This window comes from Tachysurus vachellii, chromosome 24, assembly GCF_030014155.1.
Source record: "Tachysurus vachellii isolate PV-2020 chromosome 24, HZAU_Pvac_v1, whole genome shotgun sequence".
NCBI classification, from domain to species: Eukaryota; Metazoa; Chordata; class Actinopteri; order Siluriformes; family Bagridae; genus Tachysurus; species Tachysurus vachellii.
The window spans coordinates 17,614,637-17,633,449 of NC_083483.1; the positions used below are offsets into that span (position 1 = coordinate 17,614,637).

At 43.1% G+C, this 18,813-nt stretch overlaps 1 protein-coding gene across 1 annotated transcript in view; it reads right to left on the reverse strand.

The window, feature by feature from the left end:
- LOC132839242 (uncharacterized) overlaps positions 1 to 18,361 on the reverse strand; it is a 43,242-nt gene extending 24,881 nt beyond the window's left edge. The window contains exons 1-43 of the mRNA XM_060860118.1: positions 18,197 to 18,361; positions 17,947 to 18,072; positions 17,671 to 17,864; positions 17,454 to 17,548; positions 17,207 to 17,337; positions 16,925 to 17,049; positions 16,659 to 16,773; positions 16,359 to 16,571; positions 15,903 to 16,073; positions 15,563 to 15,700; positions 15,333 to 15,382; positions 15,027 to 15,159; positions 14,825 to 14,907; positions 14,545 to 14,671; positions 13,697 to 13,887; positions 13,387 to 13,477; positions 13,162 to 13,261; positions 12,896 to 13,068; positions 12,570 to 12,725; positions 12,253 to 12,386; positions 12,002 to 12,135; positions 10,409 to 10,503; positions 10,139 to 10,308; positions 9,971 to 10,055; positions 9,728 to 9,874; positions 9,432 to 9,640; positions 9,226 to 9,329; positions 8,947 to 9,065; positions 8,595 to 8,771; positions 8,267 to 8,469; positions 8,077 to 8,177; positions 7,806 to 7,924; positions 7,556 to 7,681; positions 7,280 to 7,473; positions 7,063 to 7,157; positions 6,812 to 6,942; positions 6,524 to 6,648; positions 6,258 to 6,372; positions 5,958 to 6,170; positions 5,502 to 5,672; positions 5,162 to 5,299; positions 4,932 to 4,981; positions 4,624 to 4,756 (exon numbers count right to left, since the gene is read on the reverse strand). Of these exons, the coding sequence (XP_060716101.1) occupies positions 4,624 to 4,756; positions 4,932 to 4,981; positions 5,162 to 5,299; positions 5,502 to 5,672; positions 5,958 to 6,170; positions 6,258 to 6,372; positions 6,524 to 6,648; positions 6,812 to 6,942; positions 7,063 to 7,157; positions 7,280 to 7,473; positions 7,556 to 7,681; positions 7,806 to 7,924; positions 8,077 to 8,177; positions 8,267 to 8,469; positions 8,595 to 8,771; positions 8,947 to 9,065; positions 9,226 to 9,329; positions 9,432 to 9,640; positions 9,728 to 9,874; positions 9,971 to 10,055; positions 10,139 to 10,308; positions 10,409 to 10,503; positions 12,002 to 12,135; positions 12,253 to 12,386; positions 12,570 to 12,725; positions 12,896 to 13,068; positions 13,162 to 13,261; positions 13,387 to 13,477; positions 13,697 to 13,887; positions 14,545 to 14,671; positions 14,825 to 14,907; positions 15,027 to 15,159; positions 15,333 to 15,382; positions 15,563 to 15,700; positions 15,903 to 16,073; positions 16,359 to 16,571; positions 16,659 to 16,773; positions 16,925 to 17,049; positions 17,207 to 17,337; positions 17,454 to 17,548; positions 17,671 to 17,864; positions 17,947 to 18,072; positions 18,197 to 18,361 (5,865 nt within the window). The remainder of the gene's footprint in view (positions 1 to 4,623; positions 4,757 to 4,931; positions 4,982 to 5,161; positions 5,300 to 5,501; positions 5,673 to 5,957; positions 6,171 to 6,257; positions 6,373 to 6,523; positions 6,649 to 6,811; positions 6,943 to 7,062; positions 7,158 to 7,279; positions 7,474 to 7,555; positions 7,682 to 7,805; positions 7,925 to 8,076; positions 8,178 to 8,266; positions 8,470 to 8,594; positions 8,772 to 8,946; positions 9,066 to 9,225; positions 9,330 to 9,431; positions 9,641 to 9,727; positions 9,875 to 9,970; positions 10,056 to 10,138; positions 10,309 to 10,408; positions 10,504 to 12,001; positions 12,136 to 12,252; positions 12,387 to 12,569; positions 12,726 to 12,895; positions 13,069 to 13,161; positions 13,262 to 13,386; positions 13,478 to 13,696; positions 13,888 to 14,544; positions 14,672 to 14,824; positions 14,908 to 15,026; positions 15,160 to 15,332; positions 15,383 to 15,562; positions 15,701 to 15,902; positions 16,074 to 16,358; positions 16,572 to 16,658; positions 16,774 to 16,924; positions 17,050 to 17,206; positions 17,338 to 17,453; positions 17,549 to 17,670; positions 17,865 to 17,946; positions 18,073 to 18,196) is intronic.
- Positions 18,362 to 18,813: the final 452 nt, after the last annotated feature.

Sequence of the window (18,813 nt, forward strand, 5' to 3'; positions counted from 1 at the left end):
AAACTGATGACCCTGTCTTTTACTCTTTTCACCTATAAAACATTTCTCACACACTCATCCTTCAGCATCACTCCTACCACATTTCTCTTCCTATCCACACCATAATAAAACATTTTGTATCACCCTCCAATACTACATACTTTGCTCCCCTTCCCCCTGGTCTCCTACACACAGTATATCTACCTTCCTTCTCTCAATCATGTCCACCAGCTCTTTATCTTTCCCTGTCATTGTATAAACATTAAGAGTCCTTATTCTCAGACCAATACTCCTGCTTTTTCCTCTTCTCTCTCTGCCTATGAACCCTTCTCCCTCCTATCCTTCCTCGACCAAAATTAGCCCAATTTCTGCCAGCACCCTGTAGGTCAACAGTGCCGGTGGTGGTCGTTGTTAATGCAGGCCTTGACCAATCCGGTATGGAATTCCCACTGACGACTCGCATGTTTAAATTTTATTTTGCATTTTATACCAGATGCATTCCTAAAGCAACCCTCTCTAATTATCTACTGGCAGGCATTTTACTATATCCTGGTTTTTGTTGTGTTTTTCACAACAGCACAACTTGTGCCTTGCCCTTCCTATTGTTCCGCCTTACCTGACTTGTCATCTGTTCCACCATTTACCCTAATGTGCTGCAATTTATATATCAGTCCTTTTGTACCTGTCATTGTTTTGTCTGTGCATTGCAGTGTGATGCAGTTACATATTCCAAGTTTTTATGTGATAGTTATGGTCTGGGTTTTATCCGGCCTATGAGTCTGATTTTTATCATTCTGGCAATCAAGACTACTGTTTAGATGGTGATTTAATCCTGGCTTCAGGTGATGTCTCCCAACTGTTACAATAGCAAACTAACTTTGTGAGCTAAAAGCTAAAGTTCACTCAGGACCACTTTGTCAAATTAAGGTTTATTAGCGATATGCATACAGTTAGTGTTTAAGGTATGGTTCTGTTCTGGGCAAAATTTCCCACGCGCCTGTCCGTGCGCATGCAGGGACAGAGCAGGGAGACCAGCGACTGCAGAATAAAATAGACCCCCCATTATAGCAGCAGAATCAGAACCATAATCATGCATGGTATTAATAGGCTCGCTTACATGTTTTGAAAATAAATAAAAAGGTAAATAAAATAAAGAGAAAGAGGGGAAAAAATAAAGGGAAAAAAGAGAGAAATGAATACATGAAGATAACTTAATCGGTACTGGACAAAGGGTTCTGGCTAGGGGGGGTTGAATCGCAGCAGCAGCGAAGCGCAAGAAGCGGCTAGAAGAAAGGGGATTTAAAGGGTCGGAAATTACGGAAGTCGTACCGGATTGGTGCGCGTCGTGAACAGCTGATTAGCAGCTGATGCAGCTTGACTACGTGGCCTGCCTGTACTGACACGATGCTTGATTTTGTTTTAATGTATACCTATGAATTAGATCCTTTTCCATTTTATATTTTTTAATATGATTTAGTGTCAAGATGTTAAAGATGTATTAGTGCCAAATTATTAGACAATGACACAAACTGAGAATCTGGAATTTTTGCATCATTTTATACACAAATTCTAATGCAAAATAAATAGATGACATCAGAATATATATGTGGTCAAGCGTTTTACCCAGGTAAGGGCTGATGAGTTGGTAGAATGTTGTGGAGCTGCTGTGTTGACTGCTGAATGAAGAGTTGGCAATGGTGTACAGAGCAGTTTTCTGTTCAATGGAACATGAGGACAGATCTGGAGACAGGACTGACCTGCGTATAGGACAAAATGTCAACTACAACAGCACTACTGTACTCAAATTACTCTTAACTCTTATTATTTTGTTTATCCATGTTTGTGTCTGTATGTAGCTGTGAGTATGTACTTACGTTAGACTCTCAGCAGTGATATTTTCCAGTACACTGATGTCTAAAGTGCAGATGTTGGAACCAACTACATTTATTTCAGCACTTCCCAGAGAGTGATTCCCCGTGTTCAGATACCTCATAATGACTGCTTTACTCTACAAAATACACAAAAATGATTATTGCAGCAAACATATCATTAAAAATATCAACCTTTTGAAATATTAATCTTTTTTTCAAATGAGGTATGAAATAGTTTTATATAAACTCTCTCTCTCTCTCTCTCTCTTTCTTTATACTTCAATATTTCGTGTGTCCCCCCCCACACACACACGTTACCTTTTCTTCTTCCCAGGGTCCATCATTTGAGTCCATCAAAGAGGACAATGTGTCAATTATGGTAATGTTCCACTCTCTAATGTCATCAGTAGTGGCCACACGAGAAGTGGAACCCAGCAGCTGCAGTACATCGTCATTAAGACCTGATGGGTAAATCTACGTATGCACACAAAACAAGAATTTATAATTGAACACCTATCACACACTGTACAAAATATTGTGTGGATAAATTCACCACCCACACAGTCTTTAAACTCACAACTCACAAACAAACCATGATTTATGGGGTACATTTAGAAAACAATTCAGTGTTCGGTGCTGCTGACCTGGTTTAACTTGTTGAGAATGATAGTCTGGAGGCTGGTGTCCACCACTTTCTCAGTGATGGCTGCCAGGTTCTCCTGCAGTACAGTGATGTCCAGATACAGATCAAACTGTGTGGAGTTAAAGCCAAAAGGAAATGATGGGTCTGAAATGGTCACCGCTGTGATGTTGCTCACTGGTAGACATAGAACAACATGGTCATTGAAGGATAGAAACTTAAATTGGATCCCTGTAACTCACTGTGTTTTACACTGTAAAGTACTTTTACCGCTAGTGCTTTCTGTGTTGCATTCTGTAAACAGTGCCCTTAGCTTCTTCAATGGGATCTTTTGCTTCCTCAGGGCTGAAATGAACTTCCTCTTTATATTCTTCAACAATGCAAACACACACACACACACACAGAGTAAAGACATGAAATTAGTTCAAAAAGCTCAACACGGAAACACTGAATCAATCGCAACGCCAATTTAAAACAAAACGGATTCACATACAAAGGGAATTTTGTCGCAGAGGTTTGATTTGAAATAGACAGCCAGGTTGCTGAGTTGCTCCACAGTGTCCTCATTCCACGTTGAGGGATTGCTGATGTGTGAAAAAAAAAATCAATGAAATCTGAGATCTTATTCATTTCTTATACAACTCAGCTCTAGACACAAACCTTTTCGTTAGAGTTGTGCCATGTTGACACCAGGTCTAAAATTAGTAGTAAAATATTACTGATGTGAAGGTCCATAATGAACCTTTCCTACAGCACTACCAGATTAAAAGATGTCCAGTAATCTGCGTTAATCTCTGTCTCACCCATAAGCAGTGTTCCCACTGAGGAGCACTGACTGTACAGCGGTCATCTGAGAATCAGAAAGATCTCCACAGTTCTTCAGGTTCTCCAGAATTATGGGGTCAGAGCTCTGGATGTAGGAGGAGTCCAGTGTGCATGCCATATTCCCCAGAACCTCCACCTGATGCCCGGTCAGACTCACACCAGATATACCCTATAATGTCACAAACCATGAAGGAGAGTCTCATTAAAGTACAGCATGTGTAAGAACTGGCTTCTTGTGAGGATTCCAGTGTTTACTGTCAAGATCTTGGACTGTCTTTTTGTTTGAACATCAGGATGTTACCCGTGTTTGAATTCAGAGATTTTGCCTGAAATACTGTGTTTGCTTCGAGGCAGTTTACTGCCTCTGCTCTGCCCATATATCTTCTTCTCTGTGTTTCGAGGTCAGCAAACCTGAGGTTAATTCTGGGAATTCTTGGAACTTTCCAGAGCCGTTCTATTGCAAGTTACAGTGGGAAATGGACTTTGAACAGTGACTTAGGCTCATGGTATCTTAGGTCTGTAACCTAGTGAACCAGATTTGATGTATTCAATGACAGAGACTTGAAAGCACTTTTGTATGTCGCTCTGGATAAGGGCATCTGCCAAATGCTGTAAATGTAAATGTTTCTCAGTGAGCAGAAAGCACTAATGTAAGTCATTCTGTAGAAGGGAACCTGCTAAATGCTGTAAATGTAGATTTCAACAGTGAAATATCATGAGACACAATCCTATTGTAAGATTGTTTGACTGGTTTTCCATAACATTTAAGTGCTAATAACGAGTGTGCTGGTCTATGTCTATGTACATCTCGCTGTGTATGTTTTACCAGGCAGTCCTTTGCATGGTCGAACAGGACGGTCGTCTTGTCGAGGTCAAGGGAAAGAACGGAGAAATCTGCTCTGCCCAGGGCACTGAAATACGCCTGGCAATTCACCTTCTGGACCTTGTCATAGCTACAACACATACGCACACACACAAATTACAGATTGCACATGACCCACCCATATTATTTACCTACTGGAAGATAATCCTCCATATAGGAATGCAGAGGAAGTGTGCCTTATCATTTGTATACAGTACAGTGTGTATATAAATGTGTTACACACCTGTAGTACAGAAGCATATCAGAGGGGACGTCAGTAAAGCTAACAGATGGATCGTCTTTCACGTAGTTGTACATGCAGGTCAGCTGAAACACAGAACACACCGTGATTGTGTGGTATCTCAAGTAGCAGTATGTGTTTGGGTCCACTTGCTGCCTCTGTTTCAGACTGTGTGTGGAATGTGAATGAATATCAGAGTGTGTACCTGAGCCTCTTCCAGTAGGACCTTGTCTCTGCCTGCACGTGGTCTACAGGCTTTCACTAGATCTTTGGCTTTTTCCTGTGGGAGAGTCTGAACTGAGCTGCAGGAGAATCCCTGCAGTACTGATGCTGACAGACTGTAGAGAAATACACACACACACACATATAATCACACACAGACATACACGCAGTGGTGAACCAAAAAAACAGCATCTATCTGGACTCTGGCAGAATCTTAGACATCTGGATTGTTCACCCAACGCAAGTGAGTGTATATGCATGCATGTGAGACAGTGTGTGCTTCTAACTCACTCTTCTGGATCATCACTGGCACTGGCCACTGCACCAAACAACATCATAGCCTAGAAAAAAAAATCAAAGAATTCAAAAGTTTATTGATGTGTTTTACACTCTGATATCCAAACTCCACAGGAATTCAGACATCTGTAAGTGCTGTGATCACAGTCAAGCCATGTTAGACATTTACAACTATTTCAGTTACGACAAAAAGATTATCTGATAATGTTACTCGGTACAGTTACCTGTTCATGACTCCAGCTCTTGTTATTGATTAGTGAAATGTCACCAGAGCTCAGTGACGTCAGTAGAACAAGTGGAATATACATCACCAGTGCATCCGGAACATTCTGTATCACTTTGGTCTGATCCACAGAGATTACCTGCAAGAAAGTGTTGGAGGTCATCTTCAACTTTTCCAGACTAAACAAACTGTATTCTGAGCAATGGACTGATTTTAAATTGAATTAAACCTGTGTAGGTGACAGTCATTTATTTCTCCATTCCAGTAATGTAGTGTAGTGTATTCTAAAGGTGTGTGTTTGTATATTTTGTGTGTGTAAGAGAGAGAGAGAGAGAGAATACCTTCTGGACAAATGTAGTTTGCAGAATAACTGGCGCTGAGAGAATGTTATCGACGAATGTTGGATTCTGAGATAAAGACAGAAACTGAGAAGATGGGATGGTTGAGAAGGTTGCAGAGGGAACACCACCGATGAGTGTTCCCAGGGACTCCAGAGAGGAGGCACTGCTGATCTGTGAAGCAAAACAATCAGATAATTGTTTATTATATTATTTAGAAACTTTTATCAAAGAAAAAAGTACAATTATGCTGTATTGGATCTGGAAGCAAGAAGACACCATATAAAATGACAGCACTTTTGTATATACAGTGAAGTTGGTGAATATTTGAACAGCAATACAATGTGTTTGAAATTTGCCCATTACACTTGGTATTTTGTGATGTTGTTCTAAACAGAAGTGGTCTCACTTCCAGTAGCGTAGACCCACATTTCTGACAAGTGTGCATTGTACACTCACAGTAAAGCCTGCACTCAGGATGCTTTGGATGAGGGAGTTCACTTGGCCCTGGTCCCAGCCATTGATGTTACTGAGTATAGTCAGAGAACTGTTTATCACATCGGAGGGGGCGGAGCTTATCTGGCCCACAGTCAGGCCCACGCACTGGCTGCCCAAAGATTGGATGGTGGAGGCAGATACATCGGGGAACTTTGCTACCAGCACCGCTGTGACCTGAAAGGAGAAGAGGATTGTAGGTAACTCACACTGCTACTGAATAACTGACCGGTTGAACAGACCGGGGTCTGATTGATTGATCACCTCTGGATTTATTTCGGTGCAGAAGTTGATGCGATTCAGGATGGTCGTGATGTCTGCATCTCCAAGACGATCAAACACGGAGGCATCAGTTTGACACAGCAATTCAGCTGGCAAGCTTTAAGAACAAAGACAACCTTTTAAATACGCATACAAGGATGTTTCGTATAGTTTGTACTGCGTTTGCTGAGGGGGTCAAATTCACGAGGTTGGTTGAATGAATAGAATACGTAGTTGTTTCGTGTGTAGTCTTTGGTGTAGAGTGTTACCCGAGTAGGTTGAAGTCAGGATTCTGGATGTATAACTCGTTTGTGTAGTACTCCAGGACACTGGTGGAAATGCCCGGGCTGTTGAATAGCTGAAGATTTTCTGAGTTCTCCAGGAACACAAGTGACTAAAGGACACAATCAAACACACACACACTGGTGTCACTATGCGTGTTTTGTCATGCAGATAACGGATATTTGTAGACGATCATTCCTGTAAATCTCTGAATGGATGATTACAGACATGTTTGTTTGTGTGTGTGTGTGTGTGTGTGTGTGTTTGTATTATACCATGTTTCCTGATAGGAATGATTGCAGATCAGTGAGCTTGATGAAAGTGATGAAGAATCCAATGTTGTCAGCAAACCAGGCGGTGGAGTTCAGAAGAGGGTCTGAGGAGTTATAGCAGCGGGGACTGCCATCTGTAACACACAGTTATGTTCAGACACATTTACTTTTCTCACACAAATACAGGAAATGAATATGCAGCAGAGAGAGAGAGAGAGAGAGAGAGAGAGAGAGAGATATGTAGTTCTTCTTACCGCTGCTGTTCAGATACACTTTAATAGAGCTGTACACATCAGCTGGGGTGAAATCAGTTGCAGAAAAATTGTAGTTGTCCCCCAAGATAGACACCCTGCTCACAGACACATATATAGAGGTGATTTTACTACAGATCCTCAGTTCGTTTGAACAACAAACACGAGGCAGTGCTTGTGCTGAAAGCCCTGTGTAACGGTACATCCAAAAATGACTCACAATTTTCTGTATGAGAGGCAGGAGGCACCGCTGAGCTGGTCGGAGCTGATGAGATGAGAGTTGAGGTAGGGTAGGTAGTGAACCAGTGTGACATTAAACCACTGTTCTACCTCAGCCCGAGATGAGGCGGTGAGAGCACGAGACCACACACACCCCAATGTGTAGCTAGCCACAGCAGAGGGCAGAACAGGCTCCTGTACAGAGAAACAGAGATTAATCTATAAGCTAATTCTCATACGATAAAGGCAAATTATCCACGTGGACTAAGAGGTGTACCGTCTCCAGGTATTCATTGGTTCTGTTGTAGTCGTCGAGGAGGCTGCAGAGTTCAGACGCATTGTTCACTGTGTTCGGCCTGTTCAGAAACTCGCTGAGTTCTTCCGGAGAGATGGAGCTCAAAAGCTAGAGGAGGCAGTGGGGAGACAACACACTCGTTACAGAGGGAGATGTGGAAGGCTCGTTGGCTGCCACTTAAACTATTAGTGAGCGATTCACTGACGCGATCCGTGTCATACAGCAGAAATACCTGTGCCTGGCGGTCGGCTGGGATCAGGGACAGGAAATCGTTCAGGTCGGGGAATCCGAAACTGAGGAACAACTCTTTCAGGAACACGTAGAAGCTTCCTGTGCCGTAGCAGCTCAGGCCTGTGAGGCAACATAGGGCACTACTGAAAAAAACTCTGTTGTGCATTCCGATTCATGATATCAGACCAGTGCATGTAGGACACTCCTGACTTAGCCCATATTCTTCATCTGACAAACACATAGCAAATACACAAGCAAAAACACACACATACCTTGGCTGGACTGGTACTCGAGGTAGTCTTGTGTGTAGCTGAAGACAGTGTTGGACTGGGTTGCAGAGAGGTCGCTGTACACATTATCAAGTCCTTTCACTCTGTAATCACAAAAACATATAAGTAAACCAGTTAAAAATCGAAGCAGGTAAAGAACAGATCTGTGCTTTCAGGTTGAGGAGGAGCTCACATCTCTCTGTAGGAGTCACAGCTGATGTTTATGGGGATGATCGACAGGGTGTTTGAACTAATCCTTGTAAGGAACAATGAAAGGTAAGTCTGGAACCACAGGGCAAAGTCCTCTGGGCTGAAACTTTGGAAGTGAGGCACCAGATCCAAGAGTGTCATGTTCAGAATGCTGTCTGATATTGCTGAAGGAATAGTCACGTTCATCTGCAAACACATAGCAGCATGGATTAACAGTCACACTTGGACTTCATCAACTGCTATTCATAGATTGAATGTGTCGAATTTCAAAAGAACATATGCCCTGGTTTAAAGACTGCAGAGATCCTCACTTGTATTACAGTCTGGTTGAAGGCTTCGAAGAAGCTGCCAAGTTGATTCACATCTGAGGATGTGAGCACACTGGTAAACACCTCTCGAAACACAGAGTCATTTCCCAACACTCCTGAATCCGGCTGCAAGATGAACTGTGCCTTCTGTTCACTGGACAGTAAGCCTAACACTGCGACCTGCAGGACAAGACACGTATGTTACACATTCTGTTCACACCAGGTCTACAAGGAAAACGAAGGGCAGCTGCCTGTTTTCTCCACTAAAATCCAGAGACCAACCCTTTCTACCACTGTACAGTCAATTGCAAACCCACAAGAAATATACACTTGGCGCAGCTGGGATGTTACTCACGCTAGAGAAATTTGCATTTAGAAGTTTGAGCTCTTCCAAGGGGGCATAATCGGAGAAACCGCCAAGGTTCTTTTCAAGCCAGTCGTCGCTGCCAGAAGTGTTGGAAAGGCAGGCAGGGTCTAAAACCATCAGAGACCATTAGTTAAATCAATGGGAATATTCTCTTGTGGCTCCTGGCTTCTTTCATTCAGGCAAGCAATTGTCTTAATTTGAACAAGCTAAAGCAAGTCTAAGAATGCCTGGTTTCTGTATCAAAACAACTAAAAGTGGCCTGCGTACCTGGAAGATCATCTCTTAGCAGGAAGGGAAAGATGAACGAATTAAATATCATCTGCTTCTGTTCCTCTTTCATGAGAGATTCTTGACTGCTGAGAGCTTCCACCCTAAGTTGGAGGAGAAACAGATGAGATTTTGCCATGGATTACTTCATCTCTATGTCCTCAATAACACACGTTGTGTTCTGAAATTCCATTGTCCACACGTACACAATTTGGTAGGTCTCACAGCTGAAGGTTTTTGAACTAAGGCTGGACAGAAAATCTTTGGACACTGATGACAAAAATGGTCTGAGCCTTATGTGGAACCAGTCCGTGATGAAAGTGGCATTCGTCAGCTGTGCTGCGGCGAACTTGTCGATTATCACCTCCCCGATGGCGTCAAGTATATTAGGGTCAGACTGATTGCTGCTGTATGTCTACATGAGAGATTACATTCTTCAGTCACACACAAACGTTGATTTTTAAGGTCATTTTTAACTACAGCACTGATCGACTTTACATACCATGTTTGAAAACCTCTCCAGGGCATCATCCAAAGGTCCAGAAAAGCTCTGGAAGAAAAGCTTCCAAGCATCTTTAGAGACGCTCAGGCTGCTTGGCAGTTTGCATGTGAGTAGTGTGACCAGATCATTAGAGGACAATACAACAACCTTGAAAGACAAGAAACAGAGTTTTCTGTGGTCAGCTCATCTTCTGTGTAACAAGACTGAAATTCTGAAGAGGTATTTTATTCATTGTGGACTCACTGATGAACAGGCATAGTCAGGAATGCTAAAGTTGCACAGTACTGCGGAAACATTTCCGGACGCAAATTCGCTATCAAGTGGGTGACTGTGTGGAAAAAAGAATGTTATGCATCTCCTAAAACCTTTTTTCTATTAAGTTTCTCTTTTTTTATGCCATAAAAGGCTTACCTGTCTACGCCATAACAAGGGTTGTGGTTGGTGATGCCAAGATTCAGCGTGTTCAGATCAGCTTGGTTCTGTTGTGACACCCAGGACTGAACCACTGAGGAGTTCTCAAACAGCTTCAGATCAGCCAAGTTTACCCCCATTAGAGCCCTCACTGTGCTCACGTTTAGGATCTGGCACAACCAAAACAGTTTTGATCAAGTTCATATGCAGTTTTCTTTATTTTACTTCTTACAACTGAAACATTTATTCTGGTCATTTCCTGTTTTATACCGTGAGAACAGCAGGATTCAGACTAATGAATATGGTGATGTCCATGCTGATGTTTTGAGTCGAAAGAGCTTGAATATCCTCCACAGGAGCTCCACCTGCACACACACACACACACACACACACACACACACACTTACAATTAAATTCAGAGGGTTTGAGTTGTGCCTTGAGTGTGAGTGAATGAACATATGTGTGAGTGTGTGCAGTGTTTCTTCTCTGGCTCTCAACGAAGGCGGTCGCATTTTCTCTCCCTCTCCTCCCCTCTACTTTCCCTGCTTTGCTTCTTTCATCTCATCTATTGTCTTATACTTTGAGAGACTCTCTCCGCACTGCTCTCCAAACTAAAATATCATGGATTTGATAAACTGGTCTCTCAACGCAATTGACACCATCTTCTCGACGAGAAGTTTGGGTTCGGGGGAACCTGACTGCCCTGCCGGAACGTTCGCAGCTGGCTATACGATGGACGCGTGGGAGAGGTGGCGGGTCGTGTGTCTGGCGCCTCTTTCCGTGGAGGACATTCTTTCCGTGGAGGACTGCAGTGGGCAGAGCGGTCAGCACTGAGGCTGGGACTAATAACCGCAATATGGATAACATCACGATGAAGCTCACTGCTTTGGATACTGTTTTGGTTAACATCATGGAGAACCTCACTGCTTTGGAAAGAAAAATGGATCGATATGGAGACCAGAATGGACTAAGAGAGTAGTCGTGTAAATTGGAATGCGTCTACTCGCCCCAAGACCAAACAATCCTAATCTTATCTGCTTTCGGCTCCCCCTCAACCAGCACTGGCCTCGGCCAAGGCTGCTGTTGGAACAACAATTCCCCTGGAAGAGCACTGCAGCGAGACGCTCTTGCTTTCCTTCCCCCACTTCTACAGACACCTGCTGATTGTTGACTCTCTTTGGGACCTAATCAAGGTTGTCTCCATGGCAATTTGCTGTGTATCGCTATGACAATCTTGCGAACTGTGGCACCAAGATTTGATGCCGGGAGCAACGACTCTCCAGGCCTACACTTACATACATACACACACACATATAAAGATATGCACTCACCCCCCACCCCCCATCCCACGCCTTCGCCGCTTTGTACCGCCAGTCTGACAAGCGGGTCTGTGACCAGCGCCGAAGATAAAGGCCACAGGACCTGATGGCTGCTTGCCTGTGCTGGATTACCTCCACCCCCCCCACTCCCCTCCCCTGTTGCAAGTCGTGTGTTTATGGCGTACTGTTTATGTGCTTATGTTGCTGAGGTGTTTTTTTCCTGTTCCCACACTGTACTCCCCACCGGAGCATAGTCTGGGGGTTGTTGTTTTTTTCTCCTCCCTTCCCTCATGTTATGCTGTATTTCTTTTCAATCCCCTGTCTTCCTGTCCTGTCCTCCCCTTGTCATATTGTATGTATTGTATGTATGGGCGGGTTGATGGCTAATTTCGCTGGTTACCTGTGACCAGTGACAATAAAGACTACTACTACTACTACTATATGTGCATGCACTTTTATTTCAATCCAACTACTTCTGTTTTAGAGCACTACACCTACATGTAGTGTGTATCTTTAGTCTTTCTGTGTAAGTGGATTGTTTTACCCAGGTAAGGGCTGATGAGTTGGTAGAATGTTGTGGAGCTGCTGTGTTGACTGCTGAATGAAGAGTTGGCAATGGTGTACAGAGCAGTTTTCTGTTCAATGGAACATGAGGACAGATCTGGAGACAGGACTGACCTGCGTATAGGACAAAATGTCAACTACAACAGCACTACTGTACTCAAATTACTCTTAACTCTTATTATTTTGTTTATCCATGTTTGTGTCTGTATGTAGCTGTGAGTATGTACTTACGTTAGACTCTCAGCAGTGATATTTTCCAGCACACTGATGTCTAAAGTGCAGATGTTGGAACCAACTACATTTATTTCAGCACTTCCCAGAGAGTGATTCCCCGTGTTCAGATACCTCATAATGACTGCTTTACTCTACAAAATACACAAAAATGATTATTGCAGCAAACATATCATTAAAAATATCAACCTTTTGAAATATTAATCTTTTTTTCAAATGAGGTATGAAATAGTTTTATATAAACTCTCTCTCTCTCTCTCTCTCTCTTTCTTTATACTTCAATATTTCGTGTGTCCCCCCCCACACACACACGTTACCTTTTCTTCTTCCCAGGGTCCATCATTTGAGTCCATCAAAGAGGACAATGTGTCAATTATGGTAATGTTCCACTCTCTAATGTCATCAGTAGTGGCCACACGAGAAGTGGAACCCAGCAGCTGCAGTACATCGTCATTAAGACCTGATGGGTAAATCTACGTATGCACACAAAACAAGAATTTATAATTGAACACCTATCACACACTGTACAAAATATTGTGTGGATAAATTCACCACCCACACAGTCTTTAAACTCACAACTCACAAACAAACCATGATTTATGGGGTACATTTAGAAAACAATTCAGTGTTCAGTGCTGCTGACCTGGTTTAACTTGTTGAGAATGATAGTCTGGAGGCTGGTGTCCACCACTTTCTCAGTGATGGCTGCCAGGTTCTCCTGCAGTACAGTGATGTCCAGATACAGATCAAACTGTGTGGAGTTAAAGCCAAAAGGAAATGATGGGTCTGAAATGGTCACCGCTGTGATGTTGCTCACTGGTAGACATAGAACAACATGGTCATTGAAGGATAGAAACTTAAATTGGATCCCTGTAACTCACTGTGTTTTACACTGTAAAGTACTTTTACCGCTAGTGCTTTCTGTGTTGCATTCTGTAAACAGTGCCCTTAGCTTCTTCAACGGGATCTTTTGCTTCCTCAGGGCTGAAATGAACTTCCTCTTTATATTCTTCAACAATGCAAACACACACACACACACACACAGAGTAAAGACATGAAATTAGTTCAAAAAGCTCAACACGGAAACACTGAATCAATCGCAACGCCAATTTAAAACAAAACGGATTCACATACAAAGGGAATTTTGTCGCAGAGGTTTGATTTGAAATAGACAGCCAGGTTGCTGAGTTGCTCCACAGTGTCCTCATTCCACGTTGAGGGATTGCTGATGTGTGAAAAAAAAAATCAATGAAATCTGAGATCTTATTCATTTCTTATACAACTCAGCTCTAGACACAAACCTTTTCGTTAGAGTTGTGCCATGTTGACACCAGGTCTAAAATTAGTAGTAAAATATTACTGATGTGAAGGTCCATAATGAACCTTTCCTACAGCACTACCAGATTAAAAGATGTCCAGTAATCTGCGTTAATCTCTGTCTCACCCATAAGCAGTGTTCCCACTGAGGAGCACTGACTGTACAGCGGTCATCTGAGAATCAGAAAGATCTCCACAGTTCTTCAGGTTCTCCAGAATTATGGGGTCAGAGCTCTGGATGTAGGAGGAGTCCAGTGTGCATGCCATATTCCCCAGAACCTCCACCTGATGCCCGGTCAGACTCACACCAGATATACCCTATAATGTCACAAACCATGAAGGAGAGTCTCATTAAAGTACAGCATGTGTAAGAACTGGCTTCTTGTGAGGATTCCAGTGTTTACTGTCAAGATCTTGGACTGTCTTTTTGTTTGAACATCAGGATGTTACCCGTGTTTGAATTCAGAGATTTTGCCTGAAATACTGTGTTTGCTTCGAGGCAGTTTACTGCCTCTGCTCTGCCCATATATCTTCTTCTCTGTGTTTCGAGGTCAGCAAACCTGAGGTTAATTCTGGGAATTCTTGGAACTTTCCAGAGCCGTTCTATTGCAAGTTACAGTGGGAAATGGACTTTGAACAGTGACTTAGGCTCATGGTATCTTAGGTCTGTAACCTAGTGAACCAGATTTGATGTATTCAATGACAGAGACTTGAAAGCACTTTTGTATGTCGCTCTGGATAAGGGCATCTGCCAAATGCTGTAAATGTAAATGTTTCTCAGTGAGCAGAAAGCACTAATGTAAGTCATTCTGTAGAAGGGAACCTGCTAAATGCTGTAAATGTAGATTTCAACAGTGAAATATCATGAGACACAATCCTATTGTAAGATTGTTTGACTGGTTTTCCATAACATTTAAGTGCTAATAACGAGTGTGCTGGTCTATGTCTATGTACATCTCGCTGTGTATGTTTTACCAGGCAGTCCTTTGCATGGTCGAACAGGACGGTCGTCTTGTCGAGGTCAAGGGAAAGAACGGAGAAATCTGCTCTGCCCAGGGCACTGAAATACGCCTGGCAATTCACCTTCTGGACCTTGTCATAGCTACAACACATACGCACACACACAAATTACAGATTGCACATGACCCACCCATATTATTTACCTACTGGAAGATAATCCTCCATATAGGAATGCAGAGGAAGTGTGCCTTATCATTTGTATACAGTACAGTGTGTATATAAATGTGTTACACACCTGTAGTACAGAAGCATATCAGAGGGGACGTCAGTAAAGCTAACAGATGGATCGTCTTTCACGTAGTTGTACATGCAGGTCAGCTGAAACACAGAACACACCGTGATTGTGTGGTATCTCAAGTAGCAGTATGTGTTTGGGTCCACTTGCTGCCTCTGTTTCAGACTGTGTGTGGAATGTGAATGAATATCAGAGTGTGTACCTGAGCCTCTTCCAGTAGGACCTTGTCTCTGCCTGCACGTGGTCTACAGGCTTTCACTAGATCTTTGGCTTTTTCCTGTGGGAGAGTCTGAACTGAGCTGCAGGAGAATCCCTGCAGTACTGATGCTGACAGACTGTAGAGAAATACACACACACACATATAATCACACACAGACATACACGCAGTGGTGAACCAAAAAAACAGCATCTATCTGGACTCTGGCAGAATCTTAGACATCTGGATTGTTCACCCAACGCAAGTGAGTGTATATGCATGCATGTGAGACAGTGTGTGCTTCTAACTCACTCTTCTGGATCATCACTGGCACTGGCCACTGCACCAAACAACATCATAGCCTAGAAAAAAAAATCAAAGAATTCAAAAGTTTATTGATGTGTTTTACACTCTGATATCCAAACTCCACAGGAATTCAGACATCTGTAAGTGCTGTGATCACAGTCAAGCCATGTTAGACATTTACAACTATTTCAGTTACGACAAAAAGATTATCTGATAATGTTACTCGGTACAGTTACCTGTTCATGACTCCAGCTCTTGTTATTGATTAGTGAAATGTCACCAGAGCTCAGTGACGTCAGTAGAACAAGTGGAATATACATCACCAGTGCATCCGGAACATTCTGTATCACTTTGGTCTGATCCACAGAGATTACCTGCAAGAAAGTGTTGGAGGTCATCTTCAACTTTTCCAGACTAAACAAACTGTATTCTGAGCAATGGACTGATTTTAAATTGAATTAAACCTGTGTAGGTGACAGTCATTTATTTCTCCATTCCAGTAATGTAGTGTAGTGTATTCTAAAGGTGTGTGTTTGTATATTTTGTGTGTGTAAGAGAGAGAGAGAGAGAGAATACCTTCTGGACAAATGTAGTTTGCAGAATAACTGGCGCTGAGAGAATGTTATCGACGAATGTTGGATTCTGAGATAAAGACAGAAACTGAGAAGATGGGATGGTTGAGAAGGTTGCAGAGGGAACACCACCGATGAGTGTTCCCAGGGACTCCAGAGAGGAGGCACTGCTGATCTGTGAAGCAAAACAATCAGATAATTGTTTATTATATTATTTAGAAACTTTTATCAAAGAAAAAAGTACAATTATGCTGTATTGGATCTGGAAGCAAGAAGACACCATATAAAATGACAGCACTTTTGTATATACAGTGAAGTTGGTGAATATTTGAACAGCAATACAATGTGTTTGAAATTTGCCCATTACACTTGGTATTTTGTGATGTTGTTCTAAACAGAAGTGGTCTCACTTCCAGTAGCGTAGACCCACATTTCTGACAAGTGTGCATTGTACACTCACAGTAAAGCCTGCACTCAGGATGCTTTGGATGAGGGAGTTCACTTGGCCCTGGTCCCAGCCATTGATGTTACTGAGTATAGTCAGAGAACTGTTTATCACATCGGAGGGGGCGGAGCTTATCTGGCCCACAGTCAGGCCCACGCACTGGCTGCCCAAAGATTGGATGGTGGAGGCAGATACATCGGGGAACTTTGCTACCAGCACCGCTGTGACCTGAAAGGAGAAGAGGATTGTAGGTAACTCACACTGCTACTGAATAACTGACCGGTTGAACAGACCGGGGTCTGATTGATTGATCACCTCTGGATTTATTTCGGTGCAGAAGTTGATGCGATTCAGGATGGTCGTGATGTCTGCATCTCCAAGACGATCAAACACGGAGGCATCAGTTTGACACAGCAATTCAGCTGGCAAGCTTTAAGAACAAAGACAACCTTTTAAATACGCATACAAGGATGTTTCGTATAGTTTGTACTGCGTTTGCTGAGGGGGTCAAATTCACGAGGTTGGTTGAATGAATAGAATACGTAGTTGTTTCGTGTGTAGTCTTTGGTGTAGAGTGTTACCCGAGTAGGTTGAAGTCAGGATTCTGGATGTATAACTCGTTTGTGTAGTACTCCAGGACACTGGTGGAAATGCCCGGGCTGTTGAATAGCTGAAGATTTTCTGAGTTCTCCAGGAACACAAGTGACTAAAGGACACAATCAAACACACACACACTGGTGTCACTATGCGTGTTTTGTCATGCAGATAACGGATATTTGTAGACGATCATTCCTGTAAATCTCTGAATGGATGATTACAGACATGTTTGTTTGTGTGTGTGTGTGTGTGTGTTTGTATTATACCATGTTTCCTGATAGGAATGATTGCAGATCAGTGAGCTTGATGAAAGTGATGAAGAATCCAATGTTGTCAGCAAACCAGGCGGTGGAGTTCAGAAGAGGGTCTGAGGAGTTATAGCAGCGGGGACTGCCATCTGTAACACACAGTTATGTTCAGACACATTTACTTTTCTCACACAAATACAGGAAATGAATATGCAGCAGAGAGAGAGAGAGAGAGAGAGAGAGAGAGAGATGTAGTTCTTCTTACCGCTGCTGTTCAGATACACTTTAATAGAGCTGTACACATCAGCTGGGGTGAAATCAGTTGCAGAAAAATTGTAGTTGTCCCCCAAGATAGACACCCTGCTCACAGACACATATATAGAGGTGATTTTACTACAGATCCTCAGTTCGTTTGAACAACAAACACGAGGCAGTGCTTGTGCTGAAAGCCCTGTGTAACGGTACATCCAAAAATGACTCACAATTTTCTGTATGAGAGGCAGGAGGCACCGCTGAGCTGGTCGGAGCTGATGAGATGAGAGTTGAGGTAGGGTAGGTAGTGAACCAGTGTGACATTAAACCACTGTTCTACCTCAGCCCGAGATGAGGCGGTGAGAGCACGAGACCACACACACCCCAACGTGTAGCTAGCCACAGCAGAGGGCAGAACAGGCTCCTGTACAGAGAAACAGAGATTAATCTATAAGCTAATTCTCATACGATAAAGGCAAATTATCCACGTGGACTAAGAGGTGTACCGTCTCCAGGTATTCATTGGTTCTGTTGTAGTCGTCGAGGAGGCTGCAGAGTTCAGACGCATTGTTCACTGTGTTCGGCCTGTTCAGAAACTCGCTGAGTTCTTCCGGAGAGATGGAGCTCAAAAGCTAGAGGAGGCAGTGGGGAGACAACACACTCGTTACAGAGGGAGATGTGGAAGGCTCGTTGGCTGCCACTTAAACTATTAGTGAGCGATTCACTGACGCGATCCGTGTCATACAGCAGAAATACCTGTGCCTGGCGGTCGGCTGGGATCAGGGACAGGAAATCGTTCAGGTCGGGGAATCCGAAACTGAGGAACAACTGTTTCAGGAACACGTAGAAGCTTCCTGTGCCGTAGCAGCTCAGGCCTGTGAGGCAACATAGGGCACTACTGAAAAAAACTCTGTTGTGCATTCCGATTCATGATATCAGACCAGTGCATGTAGGACACTCCTGACTTAGCCCATATTCTTCATCTGACAAACACATAGCAAATACACAAGCAAAAACACACACATACCTTGGCTGGACTGGTACTCGAGGTAGTCTTGTGTGTAGCTGAAGACAGTGTTGGACTGGGTTGCAGAGAGGTCGCTGTACACATTATCAAGTCCTTTCACTCTGTAATCACAAAAACATAGAAGTAAACCAGTTAAAAATCGAAGCAGGTAAAGAACAGATCTGTGCTTTCAGGTTGAGGAGGAGCTCACATCTCTCTGTAGGAGTCACAGCTGATGTTTATGGGGATGATCGACAGGGTGTTTGAACTAATCCTTGTAAGGAACAATGAAAGGTAAGTCTGGAACCACAGGGCAAAGTCCTCTGGGCTGAAACTTTGGAAGTGAGGCACCAGATCCAAGAGTGTC